At 44.4% G+C, this 13436-nt stretch overlaps 1 protein-coding gene across 3 annotated transcripts in view; it reads left to right on the forward strand.

Annotated features, from left to right (window-relative positions):
• LOC146833199 (keratin, type II cytoskeletal cochleal-like) overlaps positions 1-13436 on the forward strand; it is a 101554-nt gene that overhangs the window by 40662 nt on the left and 47456 nt on the right. Inside the window, exons 2-3 of one of the 3 annotated variants that reach the window (XM_085600857.1) lie at positions 5880-6286; positions 7633-8045. In XM_085600857.1, coding sequence (XP_085456983.1) covers positions 7988-8045 — 58 coding nt within the window. In that variant the 5' untranslated portion in view covers positions 5880-6286; positions 7633-7987. The remainder of the gene's footprint in view (positions 1-5879; positions 6287-7632; positions 8046-13436) is intronic. The other 2 variants (XM_085600856.1, XM_085600858.1) reach the window with 2 other exon arrangements.

Raw genomic sequence — 13436 nt, forward strand, 5'->3', positions numbered from 1 at the left:
GAGAGCTCTCTCTGCTGGAGAAGAAGGGTTTTGAAAGAACGTGGGTAAAGAGATCGTCCGATATATATGAAAATCTGAGACCACTTTGGGAAGGAACCTGGGATGGGTACGCAGCACTACCTTGGAAGAGTGGAAGACTATGGGCCTGATTCACAGAACTAACTTAAGACAAAATCCTAAACTTACTACCATTTTCGTATTCACAGAAGGCACTTACTCATTTTGGTATTCACAGAAGACACTTACCCACTTCGGTATTCACAGAAGTTAGGAGTCCTAACTTTAGGACTCCTAAAGGACTTCTGTGAATACCGAAAGTCTTAAAATTAGGATTTTTCTCAGTTTAGTAGTAGTATAGTTAGGACTCCTAACTTTAGAACTCCTAAATGCCTTCTGTGAATACCGAAAGTCTTAAAATTAGGATTTTTCTCAGTTTAGGAGTCCTAAAGTTAGGACTCCTAACTTTACTACTACTAAACTGAGAAAAATCCTACTTTAAGGCTTTCGGTATGCACAGAAGGCATTTAGGAGTCCTAAAGTTAGGAGTCCTAACTTTACTACTACTAAACTGAGAAAAATCCTACTTTTAAGGCTTTCGGTATTCACAGAAGGCATTTAGGAGTCCTAAAGTTAGGAGTCCTAACTATACTACTACTAAACTGAGAAAAATCCTAATTTTAAGACTTTCGGTATTCACAGAAGTCCTTTAGGAGTCCTAAAGTTAGGTTTAGGACTCCTAGCTTAGCTACGCGCTGGGGGTACGCACCGTACATACACGGGTGGGGGTACGACTCGAACGTACACGGGGGGGTTCGACTCGAGCGTACACGGGGGGGTTCGACTCGAGCGTACATGGGGGGGTACGCACCGTACATACACGGGTGGGGGTACGACTCGAGCGTACACGGGGGGGTTCGACTCGAGCGTACACGGGGGGGTACGCACCGTACACGGGTGTACACACAGGGGGGGTCAGCGCGTACCTACGGGGGCTGGGGGGGGTCGGCGCGTACCTACGGGGGCTGGGGGGGGTCGGCGTGTACCTACGGGGGCTGGGGTGGGGTCGGCGCGTACCTACGGGGGCTGGGGGGGGGGTCGGCGCGTACCTATGGGGGCTGGGGGGGGGTCGGCACGTACCTACGGGGGCTGGGGGGGGGGGTCGGCGCGTACCTACGGGGGCTGGGGGGGGGTCGGCACGTACCTACGGGGGCTGGGGGGGGGGGTCGGCGCGTACCTACGGGGGCTGGGGGGGGGTACGGCACGTACCGGGCACCTGTTTGGACGTCTCCATGGTTGTTATGGGAGTTCGGTGCGGACGGTCTTTTCACCATACGGTTGTACATTCGGACGCCCGGGATGGATCGTGATTCCCCGGTCGGAGTTCACCTTTCACGTTTGTACGGTGAATCGTACGAGGACGTGTCGGACACATTTTCCGACCCGAGGACGTGTGGGGAAATATTCCCAGTGCGGTTCGTATGGACTTTTTACCATGCGAATCGTGATTGCCAGTTCGTACGGCACTTGTACGATTCGTACGGTAAAAAGACCCGATACGAGTCGTACGGGGACATTTTTTACCGGATCGTGATCGGCACCAAAGTGTTTGGACCAGTCGATCCATAGGGCATTCCTTGACCTAGAATGGTAAAATCTGTTGGTGAAGTCGCGTCATTTTTTCTTTTCCGCCGTGGCTCAAAGGCCTGTGGAGGCTGTGCCCCACAAGCTGAAGATATATTGCAAAACCTCTTTGTTAAGTAACCACTCGTGGTTTTCGACGAGAACCCTGCTGAGCGCGTCTGCCTGGATGCTCTGCACACCTGGGAGGTAGACGGCAATCAGATTTATGTTCCTGGCGAGAAGCCTTTGCCAGATCATTTGAGCTTCTCGTGACAGGGCTCTGGGACGTGTTCCCCCCTGCTTATTCAGGTAGTACATGGTGGTGGTATTGTCTGTCTCAACAAGAAGGGTGTTGGTCATGAACGAGGGGTGAAACGCCTTGAGAGCCAGGTGAACTGTATGGAGTTCCAGGAGGTTGATATGGTAAGTCTGTTCTTTCATGGGCCAAGTTCTTTGTATTTGTAGGTGATCTATGTGGGCTCTCCACCCCAGCAGAGAGGCATTCGTCACTATGGCCTGTTTTGGGTCCTGTTGGTGAAAAGGCATTTCCCTCAGGAGATGTTTCGGGGAACACCACCGCTGGAGGGATTCCACAGCATGAGTGGATAAGTTGATCTTGTCCTCCCAGTTCCCTAAGAACTGGTTCCACTGATCTTCCAAGCACTCCTGGAAAGAACGCATGTGGAGGTGAGCATAAGGACTCAGAAATATGCAGGAGGCCATCGAGCCAAGCAGAGAGGAGACTATGCGGGCTGTTGGACGGGCCATCCTCTGGAGGTTGTGGCATTTCTGGAGAATGGATAAACGTCGTTCCTCTGAAGGACACAACTTTTTATGTAGCGTGTCAATGGTAGCTCCTAAGTAATGCAATATCTGGACTGGTGTTGAAGTGGACTTTTTTTAAAGATAACGAGAAGATCCAAGAGATGGAGCAGATCGCAAGTCCATTGGAAATGCTCTTGGGCTTCTGTGAAGGTGGAAGCCTTGATCAGCCAGTCGTCCAGATAAGGATAGACAAAGATTCTGTGTTTTCGTAGATGAGCTGCCACCACAGCCATGCATTTGGAAAATGTCCTGGGTGCTGATTTGTGGCCGAATGGTAGAACCGCATATTGGTAGTGGTTCTGCCCCACGATGAATCTGAGGAATTTCCGATGTAACTTTGCAATGGGAATGTGGAAATAAGCGTCATGAAGGTCTATTGAGCAATGCCAGTTCCCCTGTTGAAGTTGAGGGTAAATGTGATGCAACACCAGCATCCTGAACTTTTCCTTTCGGATCCATTTGTTTGCGATTCGGAGGTCGAGAAAAGGCCTGAACACTTGTCTGCCCTTCTTTAGCACGAGGAACTACCTGGAGTAAACACCTTGGCCTCGTTGATTGAGGGACCTATTCCACCTCTTTCTTTTGGCATAGCGTGTTGACTTCCTCTTCCTCTTGTAGAAGCTCGAGGCGAGACATGGACAACCTTGGTGGATGGATGGTGGGATGGTTGGTGGGATGGATGGTGATGGGGCAGTGAATCTGAGACGATAGTAACGTTTGACAATATTAAAGACCCAGGCATCTGTTGTAATGTGTTGCCAGGTAATTTGGAATGCTTCCTCCTACCGGAGTGGGTAACAGAAGAGGGGGAAGACAGGATTCAGGGCTTTGATGCTGCCGGATGTTGGCCTCCCTGGTTAGCAGGTAGAGAGGTACACCCCCTCTATTGCTTGTGTTGAGACTGGTAAGGCCGTTGATACTGATGTGATCTTCTTGGCTGCCATTGAGGGGTTTGAACCCTCTGTGACCAGCAACGGCGTTCGTAGGTTCGAGATGGACATTGCTGGTCTTTAGGTTTTTCTAAACCGACAGCTTTCAGGGTCTCCGTCTTCATTCTTGCCATTTCATCATCACCATGCGAGCCGAAGAGAGTGGAGCCTGACAAGAGTAAATTCTGAAGACACCACTGAGCGTCAGGCTTGAGAGATGTTAGTTAAAGCCATGCATGTCTCCATAAGGAGACTCCGTGAGAGTAACTGTGAGTGGCTGTAATCGAAGAATCCACTACCGCACTGATGTCCTGGTTGCAGACCATAGCTCCCTCCTGGACGCTTTCCAGAAATCCTCCTCGTGTTCTTTTGGGAGGTGATCTAAGAAGTGGAGAATGGAATCCCACAAGGCGCAATTGTATCTTCCTAGGAGGGCTGTAGTCTGGCTGTTTTCATGGACGTAGCCGCCGTATTGCATATTTTGCATCCAGACAAGTCTAATATTTTACCCTCCTTATCAGGGGGAGAGGTAGCAGATGGTGATGTGGCATGGGGACCACCATAGGTATGTTAAATGTTTCTGCGCCTCGAACCTGAACCTCTTGAAAGGTGCTGATGTTATCAATTGGTGAGGATCGAGGTGAGTCCAACAAGGTATCCCCAAGTGGAAGAGGACGTATCTCCCTGACGATAGGAACGTGATCTTGACCTGCGATGAGATCGGCAATTTGATCTTGAATGGTGCGATGCCGTAGAGGAACGTGAGTGCCCATGGTGAGAGCAAGGGCATGTCTGTGAATGATATCTCCTAGGTGCTGGAGTAACAGGAAGTGAAATGACAGATGTCGGTATAGCTGGTGGAGGTGGAAGCTGAGGTGGCAGCCTAGGAGGAGAAGCAGATAGCGCCAGAGGCAGTGGCACTGGTGGAGCCGATGAGTCTGGTTTAGGAGATTCCGGGAAGTGATAAGAGGGTACTTCTAACAGAGATGGAGATTTGGAGTGAGAATCAGATGAAGAGTAGATTCTCCTTCTTTTGGTGGGTTGTTGCTGTCTCTTCAACTGGTTTTCGATGGGAATCTGCTCCTTGATGTCGACCCCTGTCGACGTAGGCTCGCTCGAGATGTCGACCGTCTTCTTGGCGCCGACCACTCTCGTCGTCGCTTGGCTCTCGATGTTGACCGCCCACTTCTTGGTGACGGTGAGTCGGAATCCCTCTACGTCGATGCATGTCTCGACGTCGATTTTCGGTGCAAGGTACTTCTCTACTTCGCTCATGTGGTTCTTGACGTCGAGCGTCAACATTTGTGTGATACCAAGCCAGTCAATGACGGCAAGCATATCGGCGCCATACCTCCTCTCGACGTCGATCGCCTCAATGCCGACCGGGACTGGTAGCATTTTCTGTCTGAAAAATGCCTCTTAGACCTCCAGTGACCACTGAAAGCTGAAGGAAGAGCTTTGGTAAAAGAGCTACCTCCCCCTCGCTCAGAGGTCCCACTGGCTTCTTGCTGTCTTCTTATTTCTTTCATCCCTTCCCTGCAGGTGAGTTCTCTCTCTGTCATGCAAGGTTCTACTGGAGAAGGTCTTTCAGATGTCACAGGAGGCAGGAAGGTGAGAAGATGGTAGACAAATAATACAGACCTCGTGGGAGTCTGTTATGCCCTTTTTCCTGCCACAGCCAGGACATTTGTCAAAAAGAGATGCCATTCTAACTAGGAAAAAAAACCTTTCTCCTTTCAGGAAAATACTTCACTCAACAGTAAAAGACAAAAGTCGTTGAGCGAAGCAAAAAAACACTGAACTTTTAAAATACCTGAGGTAACTGCCTTTGGCTGAACATGATGCAATATTGGAGGTCTCTCTGCTCTTAAAGGCACAGCCTCCTTTTTCTTAATTATAATAGCAGTATATCTCTGTTTCTCTCATAGCAAAAGGGTTTGTGAAGGTTCTTTTTCTGTGCCCTTACAAAATTATTCATGTACTAAGCACATATTTCATTAAAGCCTGTTCTTTGGCCACTCCAAGATGCAGAATTCTGGCCAATGAGATCCTTGGGCTGCAATATGACTTTCTTAAGTGACTTTTCAAGGTCTTCCCGAAGAAAGATGAACTTCAGCACTTAAGAAGTTATATTGGATAAAGTGCTCCGGGATCCCCGCAGACGGACGGGACTATTCAACGCTTATGACTATACATGGAAATCCCCTACGTGAAAACCAAGAATAGCCCATGAGGGGCAACACACCTATCAATATAAGTGAACTGTTTAATGCTATTGAGTGAGAAAAGAGCAAAAGCTATCTTAACTTCAAAAACAATTATTGTATTGCATTTTATAGAATGTATTTCAAATGTCTGTATGCTACAGAAAATTAATCTATATCACACATATCATTTCTATTACGAATGCCCTCTTTCTAAAATGAATTGAATAACAGTTTTCCAGTTTAAGTGTAATTAATATCTGCTCTGTTTTTCCCCCTGTTTCCTTCCATCCCATTCCAGTCCTATCCCAGTTCAACTCCCTCCACACTTTAACCCGCTCCCAACTCTATTCCATCCAGTACAGTCCTGCCAAGGGAAGAAGCAGGAAGCACACGCGCTACTCGCATCCAATGTGGGAGACCCAGAGGGGCAGGGATGCAGTCCTGCCCCTTAATCAGTGAGGTGGAGGTGGCCCCACTCATTTTCTGGGTGCAGCGCCACCTACCCCGCCTGCTGGGAGCAGGTGGCAGGCCTGGAAAAGGCAATGCCGTGTGGGATCATCGGGTGCTCTAGGGTCAAGTGCGGCAGTGTGTGCGCCGCAGCACTGGTATCAAACGTGCCCAGCAGCAGCTGACGCACCACTGGGCAGAATTCCAGGAGCAGGACCTGCTCAACCTGCTGGCTGTCAAGGTTGCGGGGCTCGGTAAGTAAGTAATATTTCATATTTTTGTTTTCTAAAAATTCTAATGTTTCTTTTTCAAGCAGATTGGTCCCAGGGAAGGTGAGCTTACGTGAAGGTTTCAAATATATATATATAAAGACGTTTGGATATCTAGGGACCACTAACCAAGAACATCTTGGGTGGGGGGGTCAAGTTGCTAATTCAGCACTAAAGCTGACCCAAATTACAGGAGGAATGTCTAAACTTTTTAGAGGTTCGGTCTTCAAGCCTGTAGCACCAGTGGTAGAAATCTATAAGACTCAAGCAAGAGCAGCGTCCACTTATGGAGCTGAACTATGGGGACAATGCAAGCCCTCCAGCTTAATAAGGATCGAAAATTCCTTTATGAGAAATTTGTAGGGCTTGCCTCCAAGTACCCCGGTGGTTCCCATTAGGTTTGACCTAGGGTTGTTACCCGTGGCGGAGGAGGTGGCGCTGCGGCCAGTGACATACTGGAAGAGACTTTGGTCTAATCCAGAGTTGGGTTCCTACCAAGAAGAATTTTAAGGGGGTTTGGCCCCTAATCAATTATAAGAAGATCCCCTGGTTAAATCATATCAGGGATACATGTGATAAGATTGGCCTCCCAGAATTATGGGGTTCCCCGGAGGTCTCATGCTTAGCTCTATCTAGGGTAAATTTGGTTGATCGGTTCAGACATTATCATCTTATGAGCCTCCACGTGAATTATGGTGTTGGCAGATTGACTGCCCAGTTTCTTCAGATCAAAGTTGATTACAGGAGGGAGGAATTCTTAGATCTGATTTTTGCTGCTGTTGCAAGGAAGTTGTACTTCCAGCTGAGAATAGGCAGTTTACCGCTTAGGTCTTTTACCTCGAGTTGGGAGCCTAATAAAAACACCGTTTGCCCTGCTTGTGGTTATCGAATGGAAGATGAAAAACATGTTTTTTTCTTCTGCCCAACGTATTATCAGTCACGAAATCGCTGGGTAAAACCCATTTGGAAAAATCTGGGATTTAGAGAGTGTGAAAATGCCCTAAGAGTTTTGAAATACGACACCCACCCTCCAATTGTTTTTGCAGTTTCCCGTTTTCTAAATGCTATGTGGATCAAACGTAGACATTTCTGCAATTAATTATCAAGTTCAAATGTATTTTTGCACTTTCTGTACTTTCTATTGTTATGAATAATTTTGATTTTATTCTACTGTATTTTAAGAACTGTTTGTTGTTATATTTTATTGGTACTTTTATGGCCTTTGCGGCCAAAATAAAGTTTTATGATGATGATGAATTGAATAACAGTTTTCCAGTTTAAGTGTAATTAATATCTGCTCTGTTTTTCCACCTGTTTCCTTCCATCCCATTCCAGTCCTATCCCAGTTCAACTCCCTCCACACTTTAACCCGCTCCCAACTCTATTCCATCCAGTACAGTCCTGCCAAGGGAAGAAACAGGAAGCACACGCGCTATTCGCATCCAATGTGGGAGACCCAGAGGGGCAGGGATGCAGTCCTGCCCCTTAATCAGTGAGGTGGAGGTGGCCCCACTCATTTTCTGGGTGCAGCGCCACCTACCCCGCCTGCTGGGAGCAGGTGGCAGGCCTGGAAAAGGCAATGTCGTGTGGGATCATCGGGTGCTCTAGGGTCAAGTGCGGCAGTGTGTGCGCCGCAGCACTGGTATCAAACGTGCCCAGCAGCAGCTGACGCACCACTGGGCAGAATTCCATGACCAGGAGCAGGACCTGCTCAACCTGCTGGCTGTCAAGGTTGCGGGGCTCAGTAAGTAAGTAATATTTCATATTTTTGTTTTCTAAAAATTCTAATGTTTCTTTTCAAGCAGATTGGTCCCAGGGAAGGTAAGCTTACGTGAAGGTTTCAAATATATATATATTTATACTCACTGAAAAAAACAAAGGTTGCAGGGGCGTTATAGTTAAGATCAGATTTCACTTGTACAAAACCATCGAAATTCAGCAGCTATAGTTACCTGAGCTAATTGTAACTTATGCCCCCGCAATGCACTCCTTATGAACTCACATATTACATCACTCATGATGTCACTGACCATGTCATACGTGATGTAATATGTGATGTCATGAGCAGTGCATTGCGGGGCGTAAGTAAATTAAGTTTTTTATGTAACTAAACAAATGTAATTTTGTAAAATATTTTTGAGGTACTGTGGTACATTCGTGGGTCCGCAAACATAGACGGAATACTACACTATGGTTTTTACTTCCAATCATGTGATCAAAATGAATCTGCGACTCTGAATTAGTGGATTCCCTGAAAATATGATAAATGACTGCGCATATGTACACCTCTCCATTGTCATTAATGACATCAGTGTAAACATATTTACAAGTATATATAAAGCACCTCATATGTGTTTTTAAACAAAGTTGCACATTATACGAGTTTTGTGAATCTGAACAGTTATGGGCCGGATTCACGAATTCACTCGAATATACACCCAAACCTTGTCTTCTGATTGGATACATTAAGAACCCACCCTTCCACATGGAAAACCATACCCAAAAGCAGTTCCCTCTCCAGTGCAGTTACTTCTCCACTGGTGAATCCAGAAGATTGAGAACCAGTATTTTTACAAAACAGCTGAAGCTACATCATCCATCCAAGATGAGCATCCACAACCTGTTGAGGATAAGAAGGAAAGATACACCACCTCACAGAAAAGAAAGTGATGTATGGAAGCACTTTACTATACCTTTTACGGAAAAGAAGGTAATAGCAAAATATGTGCAGTACAATATTTGTGGCAATCAATTATCCTGTAGTGTAGTTCCTATATTCCTGATAGGCCCTGCGCATTGGAATAATACACACTATAGTTTAACATAGGACTGAGGTCAGTATGTCTCTATCGAGTACATTAAACTTAATTACTTGTGTGTGCAAGCTAACTCAGAGGTCACTAGAAACTTCTCGAATAAACAAGAAGGAATTAGTTTCTGACAACCGCATAAACATGACAACTTTGTTTCCCTTAGAATCGGAACAATCTCAGAATCGTGGAAACAATAGATAACAGTTTCACTCAGTCAATCGTGCATGCTTCGTTTCTACAAAGTTACACAGAAATAGATAGACGGGCGTTTCAATAAAAAGGGTTTATTGAACAGTCTTATTTCTCGTGCAAGAGATATGAACTGCTACAATCGTAAGACAGAATGCGAAGTAAAATATGTACAGCATTAGTAGTAAGATAAAATAATACTGCAATAGCATGGTTTATAGCTATGACAGATATTCATAAAATACATACATAAATAATACAGGCTAAAATGTTAATACTCATCTGATGCTTCTAGCTAGTTCTAACCTAACCCAGTGTACCTAACCTAAGTGTAGTACAAGGTAAGAAGTAGGTGCTGTTTGTCTATAGTTAGGCTTTCCTGTTTTCAGTTTCTATTTTTGGTAAATTCTGGTGGGTGTTTTTCAGTTTTTTCAATACCTTAAAAAACAGTGGTTATCAGTGGTTACACATTTTTGCGCCATTAAAAACAACAGAAACAGTGTTTTTCCAGTGTTTATGGAATTTATTTTATTTTTAATTATTGCTTGCTTTCTGCACTGATAGTGCATGTGTATAGGTAGTGTGTGCACAGGGTATATGAGGACCAAATACATTTTTACTGTACCAGAATGGACTACTAAGTCAATAGCATTCTTCATTAACTCTGAAGATTGTAAAGATGCTTTCAGCATACACTCTAGCGAGTGACAAGGATCTCTTACAGGGAAGCACTTCAGCTCAGGTATCAATTTTGACAGGCCATCATACAACTTGTTCATATATGTAGCTGAATTACTGCAAATACAAACAATATCACTCCAATCATAATTGAACTTGGTAGACACTTTTTTCAGCAGCATTCCAAGTGACACTGTGTTCCATGTTTACCAAACGCCTGGTGTCATGTTTTCCCCACTATCGCAGATGCTTGGTGACAACATTCGTTTCACACATACCTGTCACTACATCTTGCATTGAATGTTTGAAAACTGGGCTGTTTGGCAATTCACTTACAATCAATACTGACCCACTAGAAAGGGGGACCGATGTATTAACTGACTTCACCCATTCTCTGTCTGTGGTTAAATGTGATGCTACATATTAGGAAAGATTCTAATTTATTCAGCAATTTCACCTATCAGTGAAGTCAAATGTAGCCAAAATTTCAAATAGGATTTTGATATTTCCCAATTCTCTGCAGTTTATAAAATAACTAAATAAGACCTAAAAATGCATCTAAACACTGCATCTTTAGACCAAAGACCACAAACCTAAAAAAGCAGAAGGAAGAAGAGACAATGTTTCAGTGACATCCCTAAACAACAAAACTCAAGCAGAATAATGTTAGCCCAGTCTCTCTTGATACTACCTTGTATAACAAAGTTACATTGTATTGGCCCCTTAAGGACGAAATAAAAATGACTCTTTCACTCATCTTTTCCTTTCTTTGAATGGCACTTAGTTTGTGGTTGCAAAGGTGTTTTGTCAGTGTTTATATAATTACACCAGTGATGGTTATTTTCCTTTCGGTGGGGTTTTATCAGTTATTATAGGTTTAAACCTAAAATCAAATAGCCTATCTATAGTCTAGTTTAGCTATAGTTGCCAAGATTTGCCAAAAGTCCCTCTAGGTTCTAGTCCACACCATACCTTAGAATGAGTGAGGTTGGAATCTCTTTCCGAGTCTCGTTCTCCAACACCCCGCAAGGGGAGTCAGAAACACTGGAGCTGGATTCTCTGCGAGGAGGATGACAGCGTCTGGTCAGTGAATCAGGCGGGGACTTAACTTCCTTCCGAACTTGCCGTGGTGAGCCGCGTCGTGCAAGTATGCAGCCGAACCGTGGTTTGCCATGGTAAGTGAAGGTATATTCATACCTTGAAGGTGTTTAGGAATGCCAGTATTGACATAAAAAGTTGGGCAGAAGAACGTCATGAATGAACCCCCAAGGAATAGATGTTCATGCAAAATAAATGAGTTCTTGGAGAAATCAATATCCAAGCAAGGGGAAGTCCTAAAGGCTTAAGAGTCTGGTTTTCCAAGAACTCGTTGTGAAGTAGATGAACGGATGTAGGTGGACATGCCTGTATTTGGTTAGCATGGATAATGCCTAAATAAGGGTAGGATTTCTATGCCTAAATATGGGCAATGTGAATTGTGCCTATATGTTATGTTATGTTAGAAAAGATTTATAGAGCGCATGGCTACTCAAAAGAGTGTCCCGGTGCTAATAAGGACATAAATTGGGAAACCTATTTACGGTATCTAAATCGACACACAACACCCACTCCACTTTCGTATGAACGACATTACTAAATCCTAAACATGCTAAACATATATAAAATATAGCTACATATGAATGGCTAAGAACATGTCTAAAAAATACATCATAAAATGCATAAAAACAGTTGCCATGCATAAAAATGCACTGGTGCTGTACATATAAAAGCAATGTTTCATTCTAAGCATACATTTAGATTGGATGCTAAATGAATGAACATACATATATATACACATTATGAAATGGCTCGTAAATACAGAAGAAAAAAGCCGAAACCATTTGATGTCAAGTTACATAAATCAATTGTGTTTGAGAAGGTGACATATAGACTCTGAAAGTGTATCAAAGATTTCTGTTCTCTATGAATAGTTCTACTAGAAGCAGATTACTGTGCCATAAAAAGAAAAATTCAAATTTGGAAAAAAAAATTAATCATAGGAAAAAAGTTCCAAGTTTAGTCTTTGTTTTGAAAATTGAAGGCCAAATTCAGAGTCTTCCTGGTACACTGTGTGCTGATTCAAAAAGCAGTGTAGGAGGGTGGAGAAAACATGAAATCGTCTAATCCTGTAGACAAAAATGTGTCTACCGTTGTAGGTGAAAGTTGGATTACCTCGTTTAGAAGACTAACCGCACATAGATGAGAAGCATCGCCTTCAGCATTTGTCGCATCAGCAATGTTCGTATCGGATGTTACCTGCGTGCCTGTTGTTTCCTCTCGTACCTCAGCAGTAGCAATTTGCTTCTGTGAGATCTCAATGAATGCAGTCATCAGGATTGGTAGCCACTGGGGACAACACACAGCATGGGCTGTTACCGGGTCCAGCAGAGTATCGATATCAGTAGGCATTACTGATGGGAGTGTTAGACAGATGTCTAGCACGCATTCTTCACCGCAAAGCAGGCGGCGTAGAACAGGTAAGATGCAATCTTGCCAGATTGGTCTGAATGACAGAAACCATGTGGTATTTAATTCTCGTAGACGAGGTAAACCCAAAATTTGGACGATGCGCTCACAACACTTAATTTCCAATAGAGCTCTCTCTATGGTGCTCGGAGTGACGCTGATGATTTGGCTTGCCATATCGGAGCAGGAGGAGCAAAAATAGGATCTCTGCAACGAGTCCAAAAAGTAGTGGCAGTCCGCCAAACACAGAGTGCATGAAGTTGGGAATTATTTTGAGGACTGCTTGAAAAGGTGCCAACTGTCCTGAACACACAGTCTTAAATACATGTACAATACCGCTCGTATCAGACATGTTTAAGATACGTTCCAACATTTCTGAGAAATGTTTAAGGCAGTTTGTATTCAAAAGGGCTTGTATCTCTGCAGAAGTCCTTGCGACTAGTAGATCACAGGTTTCTTTGGCCGAGGTCAGTGTTGTAAAAGAATGTCTTTCATTCTGCTTAGAGTATCAATTCGTATAGAAGAGATGTTCAGTGAAGGCCATAGAGGCGACTCCCTGACTGTCTGTATTTGTGGAAACAAGACTTGCATACAGCAAGTGACCCTGGATGTAACCGTTACTAGATATGGGATACATGGCAACATGCCACAGCAGCTGTGATCATTCAACATGAGGTAACTTCCATTTGAAAGTAGTCGAAAAATTGGATTAATCACTGCAGCTGGTGAGTCCTGCAGGTGACAGGATATGTTTGTAGTGGAACCATCGCAGGCCCGTGTAAATTAATACCCTGACAAAGGAGAGAACCGCTTAGTGGTTTTCACAGTTTGTACAGCTAAGGAACACTTCACGCCCCCCCCCTCCAACATCTATGTGTGTAAGGTAAATACCAAGATGTCTTGATGTATTCTTTACCCAACCTTTCATATTTGCCTGCTGGTATATGTTTTAGG

This window comes from Triturus cristatus, chromosome 4_2 (assembly GCF_964204655.1).
Source record: "Triturus cristatus chromosome 4_2, aTriCri1.1, whole genome shotgun sequence".
NCBI lineage: Eukaryota > Metazoa > Chordata > Amphibia > Caudata > Salamandridae > Triturus > Triturus cristatus.